The sequence below is a fragment of the Serpula lacrymans genome (assembly GCF_000218685.1).
Source record: "Serpula lacrymans var. lacrymans S7.9 unplaced genomic scaffold SERLAscaffold_8, whole genome shotgun sequence".
Lineage (NCBI taxonomy): Eukaryota > Fungi > Basidiomycota > Agaricomycetes > Boletales > Serpulaceae > Serpula > Serpula lacrymans.
The window spans coordinates 2121224-2146809 of record NW_006763297.1 but is presented as its reverse complement, the minus strand read 5'-3'; the positions used below and the strand labels follow the sequence as shown (position 1 = coordinate 2146809).

General features: G+C 44.2%; 6 protein-coding genes across 6 annotated transcripts; 4 read left to right on the top strand and 2 right to left on the bottom strand.

Moving 5' to 3' along the window:
* Positions 1–58: 58 nt before the first annotated feature.
* On the top strand, positions 59–519 carry SERLADRAFT_470662 (uncharacterized protein; the record flags this gene model as incomplete). Its single annotated transcript, XM_007319730.1, has 1 exon — positions 59–519. The coding sequence occupies one exon, from the start codon at positions 245–247 to the stop codon at positions 410–412; it is 168 nt and encodes a 55-aa protein (XP_007319792.1).
* Positions 520–1252: 733 nt separating this feature from the next.
* On the top strand, positions 1253–5904 carry SERLADRAFT_450319 (uncharacterized protein; the record flags this gene model as incomplete). The annotated part of the gene is made up of 24 exons (XM_007319729.1): positions 1253–1632; positions 1683–1846; positions 1905–1975; positions 2032–2093; positions 2148–2296; positions 2352–2546; positions 2618–2722; positions 2783–2834; positions 2891–3007; positions 3056–3118; positions 3181–3233; positions 3288–3397; positions 3484–3673; positions 3728–3923; positions 3975–3999; positions 4055–4136; positions 4198–4272; positions 4341–4487; positions 4543–4626; positions 4678–4866; positions 4923–5006; positions 5058–5155; positions 5211–5400; positions 5465–5904. 24 exons carry the CDS (start codon positions 1344–1346, stop codon positions 5756–5758), a joined length of 3084 nt encoding a protein of 1027 aa, XP_007319791.1.
* Positions 5905–6110: 206 nt separating this feature from the next.
* SERLADRAFT_439333 (uncharacterized protein) lies at positions 6111–8498 on the top strand (the record flags this gene model as incomplete). Its single annotated transcript, XM_007319728.1, has 13 exons — positions 6111–6193; positions 6247–6307; positions 6358–6423; positions 6475–6512; positions 6565–6609; positions 6665–6725; positions 6788–6804; positions 6867–7159; positions 7208–7704; positions 7764–8031; positions 8084–8121; positions 8174–8366; positions 8419–8498. 13 exons carry the CDS (start codon positions 6111–6113, stop codon positions 8496–8498), a joined length of 1740 nt encoding a protein of 579 aa, XP_007319790.1.
* A 179-nt stretch (positions 8499–8677) lies between these two features.
* Positions 8678–10397, bottom strand: SERLADRAFT_470650 (uncharacterized protein; the record flags this gene model as incomplete). The annotated part of the gene is made up of 6 exons (XM_007319727.1): positions 8678–9003; positions 9067–9431; positions 9489–9560; positions 9608–9654; positions 9714–9988; positions 10042–10397. 6 exons carry the CDS (start codon positions 10292–10294, stop codon positions 8822–8824), a joined length of 1194 nt encoding a protein of 397 aa, XP_007319789.1.
* A 1795-nt stretch (positions 10398–12192) lies between these two features.
* SERLADRAFT_450316 (uncharacterized protein) lies at positions 12193–13835 on the bottom strand (the record flags this gene model as incomplete). Its single annotated transcript, XM_007319726.1, has 4 exons — positions 12193–12287; positions 12344–13142; positions 13204–13320; positions 13388–13835. 4 exons carry the CDS (start codon positions 13786–13788, stop codon positions 12231–12233), a joined length of 1374 nt encoding a protein of 457 aa, XP_007319788.1.
* Positions 13836–15931: 2096 nt separating this feature from the next.
* SERLADRAFT_349762 (uncharacterized protein) lies at positions 15932–16195 on the top strand (the record flags this gene model as incomplete). Its single annotated transcript, XM_007319725.1, has 1 exon — positions 15932–16195. One exon carries the CDS (start codon positions 15932–15934, stop codon positions 16193–16195), a length of 264 nt encoding a protein of 87 aa, XP_007319787.1.
* Positions 16196–25586: the final 9391 nt, after the last annotated feature.

Here is a 25586-nt window from a genome sequence, read left to right as displayed (position 1 = left end):
TCTGAACGACAACAACCAGAAAGAGCAGCATTCCACAAGAATGGTGAGTAATTTGGGAATGCTATATGAAGAGAGCGACATCGATTTATATGAGGAGTCACTAGGTGCATATACCACTGTACTGTGTGAACGTCGGCGAAAATAGGTCGAGGGCGAAGATTTTCCGTGGGTACTAGCTCGATGTCGAGGGTGCAAGATTTTGCACGGAAAATTCGTTCTGCCCACATATCTAAGCGTGGAGTAAATGAAATGCGTCGCCATAAAGAAGGAGTATGCAGCGCTAGATTCCGCCACAAGCGACAGACGTGGGATACAGAGACAGGCAGCATGTAGTCATCGCGAGACCCCACGTAAAACACGTAGGCCAAAATCTCTCTTGGGAGGGAGTGAATGGGATGTCGCTGTCGTCTGATATCTAAAGAAAATTTGCGATCTCTACGAACGATGATCGTAGATGGAGCCTTGTTTGTGCAATCAGTCAAGAAAGCCTCGTGATTCTTCGAGTCTATCGGATGATGCCTACTTAAGTCCGCACGTTAACTATATACTGAACTGAATCAAGGTGAAAGAGCCACTCACTCTGGGGGACATACTTTCAACCTTATAGCACTCGTGAAAGACCTGGTGAGAGTGAGCTCGCGACGACGAGATCGCCTGAGAGTAGAGGGCATCTTGTATCGAGGATTAGTGTGAAGGGAGAAAATTCCAGCAATTTATAGTTCTTCATCAATCGAAAGAAGGCATATGGACGCCATAGGGGCTACCAGAACAAGCCTAACATAGCATACCGGCAGGGATCGGGACCGACTTCTGAGTCGAGTAAAAAGCCGACAAGACAAAGGTACTGAGTGTCAACAAAAGGAAGATGTTCAGCTCGACAGCTGTTGCTGTGTTGCTTAGCTTATTTGGCGATGCATTTTTGGAATGGAGAATTATGACAGCAGCAACAGTTGTCCAAAGATCCGAATTTCGTTTTTGTGGGTGCCACTCATGATGGAAGGGAAAAAAAGGGACGCGCATAGCGAGCCATAGGGGGACCTCTGGACCTCTGAGCTCGAGATAACGAGGCAGTTGAAAGCACTGGACTGTTTGCGCACACTACTGGCTGGGTACTGCAGCTGGTAAGGAAGAACCACACCAAAGGGCCAATGACGGACGAGGACAATGCCGAGAGTGCCCTGGGTCCAGCTGAAAGGACCTCTGGCACCACCAGCCAGACCCAAGACGCGTCCCAAACCAGCCAACAACACTTGACAGGAGTATTTCAATAATTTGGCTGGACGTCGCAGCACTTGGGCACAGAAAGATCTAACACGGCTCTCTTGCAGATACGATAACGTAGAATGGACGAGTCTGCGTCTCTGGACTCCCTGGCCAATCTGCTCACCGAACTTTCTACGCATCCCTATGACATATCTCTTCACATTCAACATATTCGTCTTTCTCAGTCGTTGCAAGGTTTGGACTCACAGCTCATCACCGCTCAGGAGATGGCTGCAAACTATTTTGCCGTCGGAGATGAAGTCTGGTTGTCTCTTATCGAAGCCAAGGAAAAGGCCGTTGACATAGACTCACCAAATGGAGTTTTGGAGGTGCTGGGACTCTACGATCGTGCTGAGAAGGACTACCTATGTGCGTGAGGATCCCTGTATATCGGCTTTTACGTTGAGCATGTGTTATAGCTATTCCTATCTTGCAGAAACACGTCGAATTCATCATCGACCGCCATGCTCATTTTGCCAGCCTCGAGTCTGTGCCTGATGAATTGGGGGACGTATGTTCTACCGAGTGGACTCGTGCCTCACTCACTTCCGTCGTAGCCAAAGGTGAAGGTCACTTAACCAAGGCAAGTATTTGGGTGCCAGTGATGTGGAATCACCCTGCTTATGTCAGTATGCACCCAGAGTCATCTCCTGTGGGACGCATATAAGGACTGGGAGTTTGAATTGCTCGGGGCAGCTCCAAACTCTGAAAGGTGCCCATCCTTCTACTCTTCCTTTCACTACAGCTTACATTACGTCAACATAAAAGGGATGTTTTAGTCAATGACTTCGAGGAATTACTCCTCGATCGCCTACAGCAACCTCATTCAAGTATGTACATAGTTCGTTTGTTCTTCATTTATTCGCCTTATATTCTGTTTTTAGATCATGACGAAACTTACCAAGCCTACTCGTCTTTCACTACTAATTACAAGCCTCCTCAGGACTATGAATCCCTCCTCGTCTCAGCATCCAAAATGCGATCTAAAGCTGTAAAATCATATGAGCGCCGTGAAGCTTCTGAAATCGCGCTCGTAAGTGCATTGCTTTCTTTGTGGAACATAATCAAACCTGACAGTATCGTTCAAGAGTCAAGCTCACTTTTCTCTAGACGCGTATGGTTACTACATAGCTTCGGAACGAAGAATGAGAAATGTTGACATGTTCATTGTCACAACCCTATACGAACGTGCTATCGCAGAGGCGGCCAAGAGACGCTTTTCCGGGGAGATTGGCGCAGAGCAAGTTCTAGAAATGTTCTGGTCAGGCTACTGCGACGCCCTGGTAAGTCAAAGGAGGAACGATGCGAGTAGTAGATCTCGTTATAAGTTGAAACTGACCCCTTTTCTTGGAAGCGGATTCACGATTCCAATCAGCAAACAGAGCTTGATATCATACAAAGAGCTGTAAGGAGCGTTCCTGGGTGTGGGGAGGTGTGGGCGAGGTATTTCCGATATTTGGTATGTCTTATAAATATACAAAATAAATGATTTCATTTAATAAAATGTGTGTGTGTTTAGGAACGCACTGCTGAATCTGAAGAAAACATTGCCAACAGGCCGACAGAAGCAGGTAGGTATCAAGGCAATAGTATGCTAAGCTGTTTTACAAAGACAAACTTTGCGCAGACATTTATACACAGGCCATATCAACGAATCTCTTTACAAAGGATCCCCATCAGGCAATTCCATTAATTCTCGCACGTGCGGGTTTTGAGAAACGAAAGATGGAATCTGGAAAAGGAGGTGATTGTGTTAGCAATATACCTGACACTCTGTTAACAACGACCTTAGATGAGAATATATTTGTCGAGCTAATCAAAATTCTCGAGGATGGTGTTGCTATGGTTCGCCAAGGTATGTACGATATCGTGCTCCCAAACTACAACTCTCCATATATTCTTTTTTGATTTTCTTAGCATCTTCAACGGGCGATCCTGGCTTTAGGCTTGAGAAATTTCTGGCCGAACTAGTGTGTTCTTTTCTGTGTATTTGAAACGAACGCTCGTTGACATGTTCCCTCTAGTATCTCAACCTTGCTGATGTGCCCGAAAACGCCATTACTGTCTGGCAAAACACTGCGAAGCACTACAAGTCCAACTATTCGGCCTGGATTGCATACACTGATGTACTAATGTATGCCCTTTGTTATTTTCCCCCCTTTCTCTCCTGCAGGCCGCTCGCTAATCACCATTTTTCGATTCCAAATATGCTGTTCACAGAAAAACAGACCGATACGATCTTGCTCGCGCAACGTTCCAAGATATCTGCATGAAAAACATAGACTGGCCAGAAGCGATCTGGGAGGCTTGGCTAGCTTTCGAGCATTTGTATGGTTCAGTTGAATCGATTGAAGCTTGTATGGATAGAGTAGAGCGCGCGCAATATCAGGTCAATATGCGTCGATCTAAAGTGCGTAAAGCAATCCCTCCTCTAGGTTGACTCTTATTCTAGTTATGATTTTAGGAAGCGGAAAGGGCGGCATATCAGGCAGCGCAAGTTAGCATGGAGCAACAGGCAGCCACCGTCCCTGTTATTGCCACGCGTAATATCGATACCACAGAGTCTTTTATGGATGTCGATGTGCCTGCTGCTGAGAGCGGCGTAAAGAGAAAGGCAGAAGATGATTCTCCTTCGGAGACTAGCAAGAAAGCTAAACTTGGTAATGAATTTTTTAATTCAAATTTAATTGATCTAACCAATATCTGTGTAGAAACAAGTTTACCGCCCCAAAAGAGGTTAGCTACAATATGCATAGAACGTCACTGATCATGCTTACCCGAAGGATGTTAGAGACAGGGAAAATTGTACAGTCTTTGTTGCAGAGTTACCAGCAGGTGCCACCGAGGGTGAACTGAAATCACTGTTCAAAGATGTGAGTTTCGTGTTGCGATGTAATTCTTGTCCAACCTAAACTTACACGACCCAATTCACAGTGTGGTGAAGTCCGTGAAGTCAAAATCACGCAACTACCTGAGTCATTAGTAGCAACTGTGGAGTTTGCCGAACGGGTTGCGTCTACCATTTTACACCTTTGGCCCTCGCTATACTCACGAACGATAATTTTGATCGTCTATAGGATAGTGTACCAGGCGCTTTGACCAAAGATAAAAAACGAATTCAGGGAGAAGAGATTGCCGTACATTTGGCATGGAGATCAACCCTCTATGTCACGAACTTCCCTGAAAAATTCGACGATGCTTCCGTTCGGGATTTGTTTGGTCAGGTGAGTATTCCTATATAGACTATGATTACGACTGTTGTCGAGTGCTGGTCTTTAGTATGGCGTCATATTCGACGTGCGATGGCCAAGTAAAAAGTTCAAGAGTACCAGGCGATTCTGCTATGTGCAATTTACATCTCCAGTGCGTTATTTATTTGCTTAGTTCATATTGAAGCATTAATTAGAGCCCCAGTCGTCGGCTGAAAGAGCTCTCGAGTTGCACGGACGTGAACTCGAACCCGACAGAACTATCAATGTCTTAATCTCGAATCCTGAGCGCAAAAAAGAACGTACGGATGCCGATGCAAATGAAAAGGAGATCTACGTAGCAGGATTGAGCAAATTCACTACTTCAGATGACCTTGAAAAGTTATTTAAGACTGTACGCACCATTCTTTTTTTCTTCTGCTTACCTCAGTCCTGTGTCGCTGGATGTAGTATGGCGTTATCAAGGAAGTTCGTATGGCAGAAGACAAAAGCGGGCACTGCAAAGGCTTTGCCTTTATAGAGTTTGAACAAGAAGTACACCATCAATGAAATCTTAGTATAAGATAACTGACCTAGTTGATCTAGGCCGATGCCCAGGCTGCGCTCGCAGCAAATAATTACGAGCTGAAGAAGCGTCGCATGGCCGTCACACTTGCGGATACTCGTGTGCGTGCACGCAATCGGTGAGTCTCAGACATCTATACTGCAGCATATGCACATATCTGACTATATTGACAGGGACGCTTTGTTGGATACTGGACTCGGCCGACGGGCAGATACTCGTAATCGATCTGTACGGATCCGTAACCTTCCCCCTGCTACCCAGGAAGGCCTTTTACAACAGGTTTTGGAGAAATTTGCAATTGTAAAACGGACAGAAGTCTTGTTGCAACAGAACGAAGCGGTTGTTGAGCTCGAGAATGCTGTCGTTAGTCTATATTTTTCTGCAGTGGAGACTTCTTTGACGTTGATGAATTTGATTTCTTTTTCAGGAGGCTGGGAAACTCCTTTTGCGCGCAGAACCTATTTTCTTCAATGGTAATACTTTGAAAATCTCTGAAGAGCCCCAAGCTGGTACCTCGGGTCCACGACCGGTAGCCCCAAGCACGCAGCAAGGCTTGTTTGTTCCACGAAACGCCGCGTCACGGCCTAGAGCAGGATTAGGCCATGCACGCAAGCCAGTCATAAAGGACACCAAAAGGAGCCCAGCTGGAGCAGAAAATCCCACATCGGGGACTGGACAAGGGAAGCAGCAGGATGACTTCAGGAAGCTATTAAATGGGTGATAAGCTTGAAAGTGGTGTGATCGACATCCATATGCATACAGAAGTCCACCATATCGCAACGTAAACACAGAGTAAATCAGTATGATTGGGTACTAATCGCATCGCGATGTTCATCTGGTAATGAGTAAGCTTACTAGTGTCCTGTCTGATTAAAGAAAGTATGGTCAAGTGGCTGTACAGGGGCATTGCTTCTTTTGGTTCAAACATCGATGCCGCAATACGCCGCTCAAGCCAACAACCAGTCGCAGTACTAGTGGCTACACACACGTTTGTACGACTCTAACTTGAAGCACGCCGTATCGCGCCCAAATACTATCGATTCACGACTTCAAACCGCTACCTCTGGCATTTCATGGAGAACGTTGACCATCAAGAAAGCACAACTATCACGTTCGAATGGGTCCTTCGAGGTTTAAAGGGCTTGTTTGATTCAAGGTAAGTAGCATGTTCTATGGGATAGAAGTTTCAGGGTTTAGAAACTGGAGCAGCAAGGGCGAGTCCAAATCCAAAGTAACGAGATCCATAAGATTTGGTGGAGGACGTTGGCAAGTACGTATAATTCTTTCTTTGTTATGTTTGCCCTCTTACCCCATTCATAGATATTATTTTACGCCAATTCTGGCACGGATGGAGGGGCTTTCATCAGTCTGTATCTTTCATGTGAGGTAAGTCTTGATGGCCTACTTTCCTTGAATGCGTCACCAAACGTGGAACAGCCTACAGCAAACGAAAAGGATAGCGCGCTAGACGGAAAGTATGTGTGAAGTCTGTATTCACTAGCAGCCTAAAACTCAGGTTTTATGCAGATGGGTGAGAGAGGGAGTGTATAAATTTAGCTTTGAGCTTCGAAGGTGAGGGTGTTTACCCAATCTCCTTTTAGCTTGTCAACTCATTTCCTCTTATAAGTTTGGGTAAAACGTCTTTGTTCAACATGAAAGAGGCAAACAACCACTCTTTCTCTTGGAAGGTGAGCTTGTGATGTACAAACAATCAACTCTGTATTGATCCCAGATCACTATCGCTTTCTAGACCGCGAATTGGGGATGGTGACGTATCTTATTTCCATAAAACACGTTCCTACATGAACTAATGTGTTATCATGTTATAGGGCTCAATTTTCCAGAAGAGACCACGTATACTATCATTCGGGCGCTGTTAAGGAACAGGATGCTTTTGTCATTATTTGTACCATAACATCTTCCCCACATCCTCCAGTTCAACCTTCATCTGTACCCTGTCAATTAGCACCTAAAGATCTTCTGTCGACGTTTGGTTCCCTTCTTGACGATCCTGCATATTCGGATGTTGAGTTCCTTTTACCTCGACGAGGCCGTTACAGAGGTTACAGGAAAATATGGGGTAATCGAAAGATTCTCCAGAGAGCAGACTACTTCGACACAAGTACGCTTATTCTTCCAATGTATCGTGGACATACCTCACCCTTTTCAGTGTTTAACTCGGGCTTTGCGGAGTCCTCAACTGACTCGTTGACATTGGCTGTCGCTTCCCAAGCTTCCCCGGATATCGATGAAGGATGCTCAGATTCTACTTACCTCGTACATCAATTCGAAGATTCGGACGATGAAGATGAAGATGACGACATTCTATCTGATGATAGAGACGAAACAGAATCAGATAACAACGTCGAAATCCACTCACTCCGGGAGAAAAGGTCCTCATCGAGTGTCACTGCTCTCGATGTGCTGAATCCATTGGGACAATCTACGGAAGACTGCTCACCCGAGCGGTACGATTCACGCAATGTCAGGGCAAAGTTATCACACCCATCTACTCCCAGGGGCAGAGGTTTGGCACTTGAGAAGGACGACATTGATTTGAAATCGGCTGCTGAACCTTTCGAGGCAAATGTCACTTCAACTCCTAAGAAGTTGCGAGTGGTAGTTAAGGACGTCGCTTATAGAACGTACAAAGCGGTTCTGTACTATGTGAGTGGGTTTGCCCGGCATATACTTACTCTCGGAAAATCTAACATGGCAGTGTGCAGATATACACTGATATCATTGTCTTTGCTCCATTATCCTCCTCTTTTTACCTCACGTCGAAACTTGGCAAGCGGCCAGTATCTCCTAATCCAGGGCATGCCCCTTCAGAAAGCCAGTCCAATCTTCTTGATGGGCAGAAAGGAGTTCAACACGGCGAAGCTTCCGCCGTAGGGCCCACCTCTCGAAGAGAATGGATCAAAAGGTGGTCCAAGAATAACCCAGAGCGTCCGGCACCTTGCTCAGCTAAAGCAGTATATAGACTAGCTGATAGTATGTGTGGTCGGGTACTGCAATATGCCTACGACTAATATTTTATGCTTAGAACTTGATCTTCTGGAGCTCAAAGAAAGGGCGTTTCAAGTAAGTTGCCATGTACTAGAATCTTTTTATATACAGCTTACATTTTTTGCAGCACATCCAGAAGTCCCTCATCGTGGAAAATATTCCATACGAGATATTCTCTCCTTTTTCGGCTACCTTTTCGGACGTTCGAAAAGTTCAAGTAAGCTTCTTCCTGGAACATTGGAGTGAAATTCGCACTTCGGAGGCCATGCGTGTTGTTTGGCAACAAATTAGGTCGGGAAGGCATCCAGGATTTGAAGAAGGTACTGCATCACGACATCCCATTCTCACTGCGCTTCATTAATCACATTCCAGTGTGGCCTGTTATTGCACAACAATTGGAATTCAACCCACGCTCAACTCTCGTCGCAGAGGGAGACAGCTCGGACGTTTGATGGTGTACTCGTGGCAGTTGCGTGGATGTCTTAGTGTAAAACATATGGCCCTTTTCTATCTCATGTTGTAGCATCTTGTAATATCTCCAATTGCATGTACAGTGTTCATGTGCCAGTACCAGTGCGTGGATGTGATGTGCCTATTAATTTGGCATCAGGTTTTCATGGTTTGAATGCTGAACCAGAACGACCAGTATATCATTTGAAATGTATAATCACAATCGAGTGCAATATTATGTGGATTGTAAATCGAAGAATCCCATCCATCCCACTGTAGATGAACTACTCCCGGAAAATAAATCTTAAACAGGCTATACCATACTTTACTCCACACTAGTGAGACTACCATAGTCTGTCGTTTCCGTGCCAGATACACTCGCTCCTCCATCATCTCCATCGCTGTCATCGTCGATGTCACTCATTGTATAACCTCCTCTAGGGATAACGTAGCTAGCGTCTAAGGAAAGCGATCTTGGAGTTGCGAGGGAATACGTCCCTGTCACCCCTTAATGTATGGTAGACCTTTTGAGTTTGCGAACGTAATATCATGATTGAGGCGACGAATCACCGTTCATGGGATGGCCAAGTTGACGGGCCCTGGTTGGTGTTTGTTCACTTGGCTCCAAAGATGGCGTGTTGTGATTTGATGTTGTGTAACCTGCCAAGGGCGTGGGGTGGTTCGAATTCTCGCCACCCTCAGACGAGTGATAATAGTTTTCGGGATCATTTTGTGCCAATCCACTCTGGGCGAGATACTGGTTGGAGTTCTCGTCCCCTCTTACTGAGAATGCCGCGTAAGGATCTTGCGATCCGTCAGCAGGAACAAATAGATCCTGCTCTTCATACTCGTGTAGTGACTGCCGTGAACCAGGATAAGTTGTGTCTGGCTGATGATCTGACGTCCGCGGGGGAATTCGGTGTAGAAGTCCATACCTAATTAGTTCGACGCGTGAAAAAACAACAAAGTGGAAGCAAAAAAAGTAGACGGACCCAAACACGCAACCCAACAATCCCTCACCACCCCACTGGCGGTTAGGCACGAGAACAACCTCCCTTAGGTTACTAAAGCTGCGTCAGTAACATTTATCACTAGAAAGTTCACTACGCACTCGAAATCGTGTGAATACACGTAGACCCTTAGTGGCTTGTCAACATGCTGAGAAAGAGAGGGTCACTACATCCATTTACAAAAAGTCGAATGTATAAAGACCATACAGATTCAACCACGTCGTAGAAGTCATTCTCTGCACTCAAAACGCCGCCGGACCACCCGATGATCCAGTCACCGTATGGAACAAGCCCCGCACTTTCGGCTGGACTCCCTTCAAGCACTTCCAACACGTGCCAGACATTGTCTGTTGCAGATTCGAATTCACACATACGCATACTTAAACCGAGTAAAGATGGCTGAGGTGCTGCCTCTGGATCTTTTGTGCCAGAAGCACCATCGCGTGCGAGCGACCACGTGCGAGATGGGACAATTGGTAGCACTAGCATGAATGTCAATTCGGTAACTCGTTCTCAACGTCTGGGACGACCTTACCTCGAGTTTGCCGAGTTTTATTATTCCAGACCAGCAGATTCAATGTCCTGTTTTCATGCTTCTCGACAATAGTCTCCAACTCCGCAACGTCGATATCATTGTGACTTATGAACGAATCCCCTTCGAAGCCGATGATGAAGTCGAAGAAAGGCTCGATGGATGTTTGAGATGCGGGCGAGGACGGAGTGACACGTAAGACATGGAGAGCACGAGACGAATGTGCCTGCGAAGCGGTTGATTGACCTGCACCCATTTCACCCAAGTGCACCAGCTACGGAAACAAAGATAAAGGTTGATAAAAGTCAAGGACTGGAAAGCTCAAGTTCAGGATCGCGGTGGTTGCCTGCAAAGACCACGTGGCCAGTTTATTGACATATTTACCCGCTCAAAAAGGAAAGCAAGTACGTTCCGGAATCCATGCATGTTCTGTGTTCAGGTCATAAAATGGATGTGAAATTGGAATCACTTGATTTGTAAAAAAAATGATAGCAAGAATGTCCATATAAAAACACACTCCTTTGCATAGTCTCCCTCCATCACGATCACCGCTGTCTATGCATTCCTATCATTACTAGTACCACCGTCTCCTGCGCCCGGTTTCATTTACAAGTCGCGCTTCATCCCACTGCGGACATGTACACTGTTTCCATCGCGCCGCGCAAAGATAACAGAATTGCGTGGAACATCTGCAGGTCATATGGTAGCAGCCCTGGCTAAGCTCAACAATGGAGTGACAGCCGGGGCACGTTTGCCATCGGCGATCTGCAGCAAGGGCCTTCACTTCAAGGGTTGCCTTGCTCTCAGCGCAATCCTCGCTGGGATGTGCCTCGTTTTTGCAACCAGAACACACTGGTGTCCCGCAATGGGGGCACACAATATCTTTTCTGCGTTGGTTAGTAGCTGCACCGAGGAAAGCTGAGCAAGTCTGTCTTGTGCAATAGACTCGCGAGGCAGCTGGAATCGAAAACTCGGCGGACTTCTGCCTGAAGCGCACACGAAGCTCGAGATCTAGCAACGGATTGATTTCCTCTATGGATAAATTTTGGCGACAGCAACATAACGGGTAGAGTGACTCATCGCGGGTGGCTGTTTCGACCAGATCCATCAAACAGCCGCGACAATAATAGTGATCGCACGGGGAACGATAACTGTTTGAAATATTCATGATAGCGTCCCCACAGATAAAGCATTCTTTGCTAACAAAACGCATCATCTAACGCATTTGACCAGACTATCTGCACCATCGGGTACTTACCGAGAACAAGGACCAGCCTGAGGTGCACTTGGAGAAGGCTCATACACGGGCTGTTTGAACTTTGGCACCGCGGGCGGTTTTATAGAGTCATCGTCACTACTATCTGCAAAATATAGACTTTCTTCGGCATCATCACCGGTGCTGTGACTGTGGTACATGACCTGAAGTATCAGTATAGTGTGCATGTGACATTCACCGTATTATTACAAGCAAGCTTACCCTGTATTCAAGTTGACGCTAAAGTTATTGTCCAACAAACGCTGAAAAATGGTTGGGGGCGGTATATCTTCCCCACGCGATAATGCTAAAGCGGCCTCGCGATCGTCGTGCTCTGCCTGCTCAAGTACGGACAAAGACAGTATCTGCTCTTGATCTGCTTGTACCGCCCCGTCGAGGCTGAGGGCAAAACGGCGATCGTTCAAAACCTCTAACCAAGCTTCAAGACCTCTTACATGAGTCTGCAGAGCCAATTCTTCGCCAACGCGGTTTTTCCCTTTGCCGTTGCGAGATGCATCTTGAATGTCCTCTAGCGCTCGTCTAACGGTCAAAATATTGGTGGCTATGTTATCCTCAACTCCTTGGTTAGGCTGGGGGGTGGTTGTAGCGATGGCCTCCATAGTAGGTAGCTAAGACGAGAGGTAGGGTCACCATGATCTTCAATAGTATCCCAGACCGTTAGCCTCCTAAAGCAAAACCTTGATGCTGAGCCGATATATGACGTCTATAAGGGATAGGGGGCCTTTTACGCAAGGGGTGCAACTGTAGTAAAACTACCATTGTAAAAGTTACTTTTAGATCTTGCTCAGCCACTGTTTCCCGGGCGGTTATCGAAATGCAGGTTAAATGAAAAGTAACCTCTCTTTCAAATATTTCTTAAAAATTGTCCTTGCAATAGGATATTGCGGTTCATATTGCTGGTAAGACTACTGGAAATTTACAATCGATTCACAGAACACCGCTTACAGACTAACATCTGGCAATACCTGCAACGCTAAAGGGCCGAAAGATATTAAAAGAAGTCCATGACGAATGAGAAGGTCGACCTACCATCAGATACGAGGGAAGATCATAAAAACACTCCTCACATTGTCCCCCACCATGTCTGTATCTCCATACGTGTCCTACACACTCGTGATTGTACCGAAGTTCATGCACTCTTTGGCGCACCCTTCCCGCGTGTACTAATGGCTGTCTTTGTGCTTCAGCTGCCCCAAACTCGTTTATGACCCGTCTATTTGCATCGCCTAAGAGCCTTTCTTCGTCCCACTGAGGACACGTACACTGCTTCCACTGAGCAGCGCAGAGGTAGCAGAACTGTGCTGAACATCGGCAAGTCATGTGGTAACAGCCTTGACTGAGTTCGACAATGATATGGCAGCCAGGACAAGTCTGCCAATGCTGATCCGCAGCTAGAGCCTTCACTTCCAATGTAGACTTGTTTTCAGCGCATTCCTCGTTCGGATGCGCCTCATTTTTGCAACCAGAGCAAACTATTGTCCGGCATTGAACACAAACTAGATCTACGCGGTGTTTTCCAGCTGCACCAAGGAAAGCTGAGCATGTTGGTTTTGTGCAGTAGACTCTTGAGTTTGGCGGGACTGAAAATTGGGCAGACTTCTCTGAAAATCGCACTCGAAGCTCGAAAGTCAGAAATGGGTTGACTGCCTCCATGAGAAAATTCTGGTGGCAGCAGCGTAGTGGGTAAAGCGATTCATCCCGGGTGGCCGCCTCGACCAAATTCACCAAGCAACTGCGACAATAGTTATGGTCACAGGGGGCATGGTAGCTGCGGGAATAGAAAGTATTCGTATTCTTGATGGCATCCCCACAGATAATACATTCTTTGCTATTGATATGAGTCAGCTATACTATAATATGTTCAAACATCTGTGACATCAGATCCTTACCGAGAAGAAGTCCCTGACGCACTAGTTGTTGCGAGTTTTGATGCTGTAAGCATCTCAGTAGAGCTATTGCCACTGCCAACTTCAGAAACCACACTGCCGCTTGTATCCTTGCATTGGCTATGATATGAAATGAATAAATAACATATTAGATTGACATGCATGCAGTGATACTACATGGACTCACAATGAATTGACACCAACACCCTCATCCAATGAACGCTGAAAAACGGTTGGAAGTGGTAGATCTTCACCACGCGATAAAGCTAGGGCAGCCTCATGGTCGTCGATTTCTCCTTGGTCAAGGGCAGCCAAAAACTGAAGTTGCTCTCCATCTGCACGTACAGCCTCGTCAAGGCTGATAGCAAAGCGATGATCAGCCAAAGCCTTTAAGAAAACTTGGAGATCTTCCGCTTGACTTTGCAGGGCCACCTCTTCGTCAGTAAGGAGGGCATCAGCGCGACCTTTTCCCTTGCGGGATAGCCCAATCTCTTCTATATCCTCTAGTGATAGTTTAGCAATCAAGATTTCGGTGTCTATGTCAGACTCAACCCCATGGCTCGGCAGGAGCGAGCCTCTGGCCTCCATGAGTGTGAGTTTGAGAAGAGATAAGGATCTCCACCCCAACCATCTTCGATAAATCCATCTCAGGCAAGGGGCTACCAATTAGGGGAGCTCATTGACAAGTTTGAACGTTCAAACTTGAGTCAACACCGTGACTGAAGGCAAATCAGTAAAGGCCGAAAATGTATATCACATAATAAGATAACTTATTGATAAATGATCCCCAGCCAAAAGCCCAGATGTATAGATTGAAATAAGGAGATATAAATCTGTAAAATTATTTAGAAGTAGATATATGTTGTGAAATTTTGTCAACAACTTCACGGATTGTGTTGGCATATCCTGTTTATGATACACTCACATCCTATCATTTTATCCTTTTATTTCTTCATTTCCATACACCATTCTTTCATCTCTACTTGACCGCTTTTCCACTACATTACATAAGCTCAAAACTTTCCCACACTTATTCCAAAAACTCGTAGCACTCTGCCTTACACAAACCTCAGTCTCTTGATTATAAGACTGAGGTATGTCTGGTTATTTTACAGTTTACTTTATATCATCATACTCACTTTACACTATTAGAAATACTCTCTTTTAGGTATATTATCCTTCAATAGCAGTCTCTTGATTATGAGACTGAGAAATACTCTCTTTTAGTCTTCTCATAGCCTAACAGGTTATGAGCCCTGCCAGCTCACTTGATATGTCTTCTACAGCTTCGACATTCTCTGTACCCAAACTGGCCAAGGATGGCTCCAATTGGGTTACATACAAGTCTCGTGTAGCTGTGGCTGTTGGTGCCCGAGGTCTAACCAGACACCTGTCTGGAACTGCACGAAAGCCAGATCCTCTTGAATATACTAGGGATTCTAATGGCATAGCTACAAAAACCGACGGCACTACCCTTAAAGAAGAAGACATAGAAACCTATGAAACCAAGCTTGATGAATACACTCAGAAAGAATGTCTCGTCATCCAGCAATTATTTTCTACTGTTCACGACGAAACTCTCATCCAAATCCAGGACAAGAGTTCGGCAGCTACAATATGGCTTACCATTTGCCACATGCATGAAGGCAAAACGGAGATGATGCAGATTGACATCAGGTGCCGCTTACAAAATATGAAATGCACTGAATCTACAAATGTCCGAAGTCATATAGGAGACATGCTAAAGCTCCGAGAGCAATTAGCAGGCATGGGAGCAACAGTCGAAGAGAAGGACTTCTCTGCTATGATGTTATCTTCCCTCCCAGATTCCTATCGTCCACTACTCTCATCAATCCTAGCCGCCGCTCGTATATCCAAAAATCAGCTTTCGGCAATGGATATAATTGCTCATGTAACTGAAGAAGCAGATACACGAGCAATCTCTGCTCAAGCCAAGTCCGAAACAGCCATGATGGCCAAATCCGGTTGGAAGGATCGTAAGGCCGAAAGAAACAAACGGTACAAATGCACCAACCCTAAATGCCCCGTCAAAGTTGGTCACACTATCGAAAGGTGCTTTGCACCTGGCGGAGGCCGAGAAGGTCAAGGCCCTAAAAACAAGGCTAATCCAAGGGACAATCAAGTAAATCCTCCTCAGACGGCACAGGGAACAAATACTGCAGCCACTGCAAATATAGCTGCAATTGCTCCCAAACATGAGAACGACGAGATATATGCCTTTGCTGTCAGTTCACAGGTTACAGCTTCGGCAAACAAAGCTGAAACTCACATAAGTGATCATGAAGCCATCATTGACTGTGGTGCGACAGACCACTTCTGTCCTGATCGCCACAGATTCCAATCATATACGCCAATCGATCCTATACCTATCAACGCAGCAAATGGCGATATCATGTACGCCCGTGGCAAGGGCGACGTCACTGTTAATCTACCAAATGGGAACAAGTGCTCTCGTGTCATATTAAAAGACACGCTACACTGCCCTACAATGGCCTCGACACTCATATCTGCTAGTCGCATGGACAAGGCAGGATACACTGTTCACATAGGCGGAGGCATATGCGAGATACGCTCGCCCCCACCTGGCTGCCGAACAATAGCTCAAATCCCAGAAACAAAGGGCCTGTATCACATATCCAACGTCAGTAAAAATTACAAAAGAGGAGCATACTTTGCCAGCACAGTCACCATTAACGATCTGCACCGGCGAATGGGCCATATAGCCCATAAATCACTCAAGCACCTCGTTGATTCAAATCTAGCTGAAGGAATTGTCCTGGATAGTTCCGAGGCCATATCTTTCTGTGAGACATGTGTACAAGCAAAGGCCATCAGGAAACCTTTCCCAAAAACTAGCCACACTCGAGCTAAACATTATGCGGAAAGAATCCATTCGGATCTCTGGGGTCCGGCTATTGTTCAAGACTTGAAAGGAAAACGATACATGTTAACTTTCACAGACGACTTTAGCTGAGAAACTCACGTGCGTTTACTTGCAAAGAAAGACGAGGTTCTACAGATGTATAATAACTTTGAAGCCTGGCTCGACACGCAAAAGGATCACAGTAAAATAAAGATCCTAAGGTCTGATCGCGGAGGCGAATACACAAGCCTCAATTTTGATGCGCACCTGCAAAAACAAGGCACTGTCAGGGAATTAACAACCCATGACTCACCCCAGCAGAACGGCGTGTCAGAACGCCTCAACCGCACACTCATTGAATGTGCTCGTGCAATGTTATTTGGTGCAAATATGCCTAAATCCCTGTGGAGCGAAGCTATTAGGCATGCCGTCTGGATCAAAAACCGAGCCCCTACCAAGGCACTACAAGGCAAAACACCGTACGAAATAGTCCACGGCCGCATACCAAATTTATCCAATATTCATGAATTTGGATGCACAGCATATGTCAAAACTATTGACGCAGGCAAACTAGACCCACACGTAAAGGCTGGTAAATGGATTGGATTTGATGATGAGTCAAAGGGGCACAGAATATACTGGCCAGAACGACGTACCGTAAGTGTTGAACGCGACATCATTTTTAATCCACAAGAACGTCTTACCCCATCCCAAACTGCCGAAAACGACGACGGCCGTATATTTGAAGAACCGACGGTCAACTCTACAAACGAACCAATCGAATCAGCAACTCACGAAAACGAAACTGTCGACGACTTACCAGTAGCCGTTCGCTCATACTCGCCTCTAAACAACCTCCAGCCTCATCCAATCCAACCAAACACCATCCATCCCAATCCTGTTGCCCAGCCGCCTCCAAACGACCTTCAGCCTCCTCCTCCAGCTGTAATGAACCTCCCAGAACCTCTTGAAGTTGGACCAGGTCTTGCTGAGCGGCCTAAACGAGGAGAACCGAAGCCAGCAGGCTTCTATAAGGCCTTGCATGAGGGCCGCTTCACAGCCGCATCTGCATTCAACGAGTCAGCTGACTTGAGCGGCGAAAACAACGAAAACAACGAAAGCGCTTACCTAGGCGCTTGGAGCGCAGCCACGACTGCAAACAATCGAACCGCTAGCGACAATCCAACCATAACTGAGGCACTAAACGGACCTAACAAGAAAAACTGGTTAGATGCCATAGATGAAGAATTGAAGCAAATAGAGAACTTGCGCACCTGGGACCTGGTCAAACCCCCGCCGCATGCCAATATAATACGCTGCCACTATGTCCCTCGGATCAAACGAGGACCAAACAACGAAATCCTAAAATTCAAGATTCGTTTAGTAGCGAATGGCAGCACCCAGATATATGGAATAGACTACAATGAGACTTATTCAGCCGTGTCTCGTATGACCACCAACCGCCTGGTTCTCGCACATGCAGCAGCAAATGACTGGGAAACTCACCAGTTAGATATAAAGAGCGCATACCTAAATGCAACTCTTGACGAAGACATATACATGCATCCTCCACCAAACTACTTGAAACCCGAACAACAAGGGCTTGTATGCAAGCTAAACAAGGGTCTCTATGGTCTCAAACAGTCGGGAAAACAATGGTATACGAAGCTTACTGAGACTTTTACCACTCTCGGATTCTCAAAATCTCAACATGACCATGCTCTCTTCATCAAGTATTGTGGCACCGACAGCCTAGTAGTTGCAGTGTCAGTTGACGACATGCTCATTGCAGGTAAAACTACAAAGGCTATCAGTGAATTCAAGGAAGGAATAAAGAGAGAATATGAGATCACCGACCTTGGCCAAGTCAACTGGCTACTTGGTATCCATATACAACGAGACCGCAAAACTCGCACTGTATCTCTAGGTCAACAGGCATACATAGAAACAATACTAAAAAGGTTCAACCTCGAAGACTGCAAACCTGTATCAACTCCGGTCGAGCCAGGTCTACTTTTTGACGACTCACAATCACCATCAGCCGAAGCCAAAGTCATCGAGATGCAAAACATACCTTATAGAGAAACAATAGGATCTCTCATGTACCTTGCTACTGGCACTCGACCGGATATCGCATTTGCAATATCTTCACTCTCTCGTTTCCTACAAAATCCTGGTCGAACACACTGGGAGGCAGCAAAACGAGTCCTACGATACCTGAAAGCCACCAAAGAGTTCCGATTGGTCATAGGCCAAACCGACGAAGGCTTGGTTGGATTTCCGGACGCAGACTTTGCCTCACATTCCCACAGACGTTCTATATCAGGATATGTTTTTAGGATCAATGGTGGAGCCGTCTCCTGGAATAGTAAGACACAGCCAATTGTAACACTATCGACCACAGAGGCCGAATATGTGGCTATCACACACGCAGCCAAAGAAGCCATCTGGCTCAAAAACATTTGGGCCAAAATCACAAACAAACCACTCACTAGACCAATTCCGCTTTATGGCGACAATTGTAGTGCAATTGAGCTCACCAAAAATAATATCTATCATTCTCGCACCAAACATATCGATATTCACTATCATTTCATAAGACAATCTGTCGAACAAAATTTGATTCAAATCCTATTTTGTCCCACAAATGAAATGCCTGCAGACGCACTCACAAAGCCACTGGCTCGACCCAAATTACAACACTTCAATAAATTAATGGGAGTTGATTTGGTTTGAGGGGGTGTGTTGGCATATCCTGTTTATGATACACTCACATCCTATCATTTTATCCTTTTATTTCTTCATTTCCATACACCATTCTTTCATCTCTACTTGACCGCTTTTCCACTACATTACATAAGCTCAAAACTTTCCCACACTTATTCCAAAAACTCGTAGCACTCTGCCTTACACAAACCTCAGTCTCTTGATTATAAGACTGAGGTATGTCTGGTTATTTTACAGTTTACTTTATATCATCATACTCACTTTACACTATTAGAAATACTCTCTTTTAGGTATATTATCCTTCAATAGCAGTCTCTTGATTATAAGACTGAGAAATACTCTCTTTTAGTCTTCTCATAGCCTAACAGATTGTAGATATTGCAAGTTCTCATGCCATTGTGTTGAGATCACACTGTCAATTTATGATCACAATAAGTGTCAGAACTATGGCCTTTGGAGTATTGGAGTTCAGAGTGTGGAGATGAGGTGGGGAGCAGAATGGAGTACAAGGTTGGGAATTGACTTAGCTTGTGCGCTAGGCCCTTCTGCAGACCCTAACTCAACAGAGTGAACTGGTGAGAATAGAGTATTAAAGGTGGAGTGGAGTAGAGGTCCTTCGTAATAAAACTATGTGAAACTCAGCCGCTGCCCAAGAGGCTATAGAAACCACTGAGGTATTTCTATACTAAACCCCCTACTACTTATAGCCGGAGGTGCTACTTGCTATAGTATAATGACTCCTAGGAGTACAATGGTGACTCCATGGAGTGGTGGCTATGCTCCATGGAGAACAATGGCTTCTTTGGCAGAGACCGGGTTTATCCAGTTTTGTCACTTTGGAGAAGGACCAGAAAACTTAGAAGGAGACTTGAATAAAGGTGGTAGGGGCTATTCGATTTTTGAACTGCAGGAACAGAGTACAGGAGCTACAGCTTATATACTATTGGAGGGATGGGAGTTTGTAAGGAGTAATTTTTAATGTAGGTATGGAGTTCCATGTGGACAATTATCTAGCAAGGGTAAAACATATGTGAGGGGAGTGTACCATAAGGTCTAAACTACAGAGTCCATGATGAATATGAAAATGTGCAGAGGAAGTGTATGGTGGACTAGAAGTCTGGTGTAAAAGTATCAGAGTGGATATCCGGAGTACCATGTGGGGGTTGCAGAGAAAGTGTATGGTGGACTAGAAGTCTGGTGTAAAAGTATCAGAGTGGATATCCGGAGTACCATGTGGGGGTGGGGTACAGGGCTATGCCGAGCAGCAGAGCACAAGGAGCATAATTCTGAGAGTACCAAAGATTCAGGAGTTTAAACTTGAGGATCTTTGACTTTTTGGAAATCCGGAAACTATGGCCTGTAGCATGGATATGACAATAATTCATGATACCACAGAGTGCCACCTCAAGTGCACTCTACATCATGCACTCTACATCACTGTGATATCACAAACACAGGATTATCATTTATTGTCTACTGATAGATTTATAGAGCCAATATCCACATCAATTTTCCCATGTCTCTTGATCTTGTGCTGGCCTCAATTGCCACATTTTCTGTTGTCTCGAGCACAAAACATTATAGTGCTTAGCAGCTTTAGCTGAGACCGGATTCACCCGGTTTTGTTAAGGCCTTGACAGTCCTCTTGACTGGAAGGGCAGCCATTGTTCTCCATGGTGCATAGCCACCAATCCATGGAGTCACCCATTGTTCTCCTAGAAGTCATTTTACCTTAGCAAGTAGTACCTCTGACTATAAGTAGTAGGGGGTTTAGTATAGGATACCTCAGTCATTTCTATAGCCTCTTGGGCAGTGGCTGAGTTTCACTTAGTTTTATTAGGCCTCAGAGCAGCAAGATATTGCAGAGAAGACAACCAAGGCTAAGAAGTTCCAATCTAGCAAAGCTTTGACAGCATAGTGAGTAGTACAGTTCTTTTATTGGGTGCTACTGACCTTACATTTAGTAATCTATGTGCAAAAGATTTATTAAAAAAAAACTCCAGATCACAAAAGGATTTCAGGCCATACTACAAAGCTCTCAATCCTTCTGTTACCTTGGTAAGTGTTATTTTTTCATTATATTGCCATATTGCTTATTTTTCTGACTATCTATTACAGTCCTTCAAAAAACAAGTTCTTGCCATCAAACAAGTAAGTTTTTTAAAACTGTACTGTACATATGCTAACTGTATTCTATGCACAGGCTTCCTCAATTGTTCTTCCAGCAGCTATATGAATTCCAACCTCCACTCTCTTCTGTAGAAATTATATTATGTAAGCAAACTTTGGAGCTTCACCCGAAGATTTACTCTGTGATTATAACTGGCTACCATTGTCTTTCATATGAAATTTATATATGTTTGTTATATAAGAAGCATGTATTTACATTTTTACGGCATTCATTTGCCCCCAAGGAATCCTTCTCCCACGCCTGTTCCCGTGCACTGAGGGACTAAATATCCAATTTCTTCCATACCCCATGCACATGTTCTCCAATATATATTTCTGTAGTGTTTTTGTAGTGTTTTCTGGGCTTTTGTTTACCACTTTTTACTGTCTTTTCACGTTTTTTAGTGTAGTATGTCTGGCTGCATGTATCAATGTATATAACTGTATTCAGATGGCAAAATGTTTTTTGCCACTGTGCAATAAACTTGTGAATACATCATTTTATTGAGATCTATGTAAATTTAGTCAGAGTGATATAGTTCAAGATTTTTTTTACTTTGTATACAGATGTCTATCAATAAAAGTCTCAAATTTGGCCATCTGTCTCATAAAATTGTTAACATATTTTTATTTTGATATATGTGATATACAATGCTATGGATTTGCATTTCCAATGAGGTGACTTGAGCTCACGACACTTTCACGGATTCAAACAAAAATTCTATTTTCTATCACTATGTATCAATTTATAAATTTAGGCTTTTGGCTGAGGCTCATCTTTTGTTGAGCACCTATGATAAACTACCACACTATGGCCCATATATCACTACATAAGTTATCTATATGCAAACCTATATTTTATGGCCCTCTGGGATATTTTGCAACCACAGCATATATTGGATTTAGCCATGTGACCTCATATAGCCACCTGACCACAGGGAGTGCATTAAAGCAAAGTAGACAAGCTGGGGATTGCACCCAGGACCTCTGCCTACATATGATGGAACTCTAACCAACTGAGCTACCAGCCATTGTATTAATGTCAACTCATGACGTATGTTGTTCACAAGGCTAATAGGCTTTGACCTTGATTATTCCAACAGCTTAGCCCTGATGAGAGTGCAAGGCAGCTCAGTGTGTATTTTCCTTCTATTCTTCCAAGTTGCAATCCAGCAGACTTGGTATTTGCATGAGCACCTAACTGTTCTCAATGCTGATAATCTTCATCTAGCTTGTTAATATGCCAGAAGCCCCTCCAATTACCTTTATTTTGTCAATATGCTACAGGTTACACCTGCTGTCTTTCAAGTTATGCTTGAGTTGACTGAAGCCCATCTAGTGTTTCATAATGGTTCCACTTACCCCCAGGCACCAGTTCATGATCCAATATGAACTCATAAACTTGATATGCTTACAATGCTTGGTTGAGACAAGTTAGGAATATATTTGTTGGCTACATATATGATTATTTACCTTTGGAGACTTCTCCTTGGGATGTGCATTTGAAAAGTGTGCCACTTTTTTTTAATGGGGCAGTATTGGAATGGCTTATCAATTGAAGATATTATTCACTTTGCAAGGGTTTCAGAGGGCTCTACACTTAGTGCTGCTTCAAAGCCTTAAAGTCTCTGTATGATGCCTTTGTCTGCTTGCCACACACAAAAACAAACTAGCAAATAATCCTCCCGGATTCCACGGAACTTGTGTATGGGAAGACTGTCCAAGTTGTGCCAAGATGAGTCCGAGTACGGAGTGCTTGAGTTACTTCCTAGCCCTGAAAATTTTGCGAAAAGATTTCTGTGAATTGCAAAGTAAATACTTAGATATCTGACTATTAGAAGATATGATAATTACTGCATTCTTTAGTAGAGGTTGGTGATAGATCACAGGTATTTTGGGAAGACCAGAAAAATCTTGTACGATCAACAGACCAAGACCAAATTATATTTAGCAAACTCATATTAAATGTCTGAGAACGGCCCACCCATATGGCAGAGTGCAATGGCAACTGAAGTGCGATAAAGACGGACACGTTCAGTTCATGATACTCATTTAAACTTCTTCTAGTCGATGAAAGGCTTCAAGTTGGCCCCCCCACTCGAGCGATATCACTCAATTGCGGCTTGTCATGTTCCATATTTTCTCGCCAGCTGCCGTCGGGCTAGACTTGTTCTCTGCCATTGACAACTTGAGTTATACTGTGACTAGTTTCAACCAGCAACCTCAAGGTGTTACAGTGGAGAGCTGTTTTTTGTCTCCTAAAACGTGTGAGGCAATGATAAACTATAACAAAAATGATACCCGTCTCCATCTACACTTGTAGGGAGTAAGAGGTACAATGAGCTTGAGGTCAACAGATGCTAGTAAATATAGTAAGTAGAGGACTTGGGAGTAAACTCAGAGGTTTCTGGTGAGGAGTAAAGTGGATATTTCAAGTAATAGAAAGCTAAAGAACTATAAATGGATGTGTAGGGCTTATATAGCTAACCGTCTATCCCTCAGACCGAAAGAGGAATAAAAGAAAAGTGGTCTGAGGAAGAAATCAACCAATGAGAAAAAGAATAAATATTGTACAACTTTTAAAGATTAATCAGCAGATGAGAGAATGTGCTAATAATAAGTATTGTTACGCGTGTTCAGGAACCGTATCCTCATGGTGAGGTACAATCCTGACTAAAGCATTTATTAATATCTCCAGGCACTGATGGGGCTTGAAGCTGGTTGGTGAGATCTCTACCACCGGCCCTTACCCGTTGTGCTGGCTGACTGGGAGTGATACCCAGTCTCTGATCTGCAATACAAAGTGGTAATGATGGTTAAGAAAGCCTGTGAGGGCTATGAGAAGCAAAATAGCAAAAGATACCTCCAGCCCTAAAGCCAGAGGTGTAACAGGAAAAGTGTTTGAGAACCAAGACATGGAACGAGAAGATGATAAAATAATAAATTATTCTTACAGAACAGTGCGTGATCTGGTTTTTTGTGGGATGGTATGTATAATGATCCTTCAAAGTGAAACCCAGAGATGTGTGGGTGTGGATTTGGATGAGGAGGGATAGATGGAGTTTGGAAGATAGTTGCAGCAAAGGGATGACAATGACAGCAGTTAAAAAAAGTGGTAGCAGTGGGAAGTGTTGTGACCACACTGGATCACAAGTAGCAGAGTAGTGAACTTGAGATTAGAGAAGAAGTCTGGATTGGAGTTCTTGTTTTTTTTACAACATAAAATACAGGGGTTTATATAGTAAAAGAAAGGTAGGCTATGCACAATATAGCTGTGCAAAAAGAATGAGAAAGAACATAAAGGAAGGAATGTATGCTGACAAATCCTGTGTAGGTGTTATGGTTTCTATTCTTTTTTACGGACTACTCATTTTCCTATACTCATTGGTTATACCATCGGACCAATGACTCATTTCCTTCACGTATATTTCTGTTCTCTTCGCAGTCGCATTACTTAGTATAGTATTTAGTCCTCAATGGACAGACCAGCCCTAGATAGGACCTAACTCCTATCACCAATTCCATCTCCTATAAATACACTTGTAACAGTAGTAGTATTCTTCAATACAATTCTACGCAGTTTACACTTACAAAGCTAGACTCCTAAGATCAGACTTCTATTCAGAAGAAGACCAACTCTCATTGGAAGAACTCTACTCAGAACTACGTTCTCGAACTTGTCTTCGGATAAGTCTCTTTGAAAACCTCAATGAACCCTCAGACTTTGTTTAGCACTTTGTGTGTAACAGTAGGTAGTACAGGATAAGATCGTCAAAATAAGGAAAAGAAAGAGATAGAACAATAAATGCTGTGTAAGTAATGTCACAGGTTTGTACACCCATAAAATAAAGTCCAAAAACAGAAAGAGAGCAAAAAAATCATGATGTCATGGGAAGATGCAGTAAAAAAAAGGGCAAGGCAAAACACTATCAGTATCAACACAGTTCCTTTATTGTCAGTCAGGCACTCTAAAAAATATGTGTCCATAAAAATGATTCAAAATCAAAAATAATCACACTGTAAATGAATGTTCTGCTGAAAAAAAAGGAACTGGAGCCACCGGTTGTAACAACCAAGAGTTAGTTACTCTGGCGCACACGGGAACACACTATAGAGAGAATGAAGAATGAAGAGGGAGTGGTTACCCCTTAGGATGCAGAGAGTTAGTTGGTATACAACAGGAGGACTCGCTGAGTCCTTCCCCATGTATTGCTCTTGTATATATACTAAAATACATGAGGTACTGTACAGTTGTAAATAAAGTTCAAAGTCCGATGTCTAGCATGTGACCGGTCACATAATGAGTCTAGACACTGGTCAGGTGATGTGTCACATGACTGGTCATGTGACTTGGAAAATAAAAGTAGAAGTACAAAAGTGAAGCGTAAGTAGGTGCTGGTATGTCAATTGTAACACCGGTCCACCACCTAGTCCAAATCCGACGGTTCCATGGCCTTCCCAATAGACTGGTTATATTGGACCACCTGGTCAAACAAGGGAGGGAGGGGAGTAGTTCCAATTTGGAACAAGTGAGTCCCAGGCAGCATGTGGTAGGTGTAGCTGTAGCAAAGACAATGGACAAAAGATAAGTGTACCCAAGTGAATG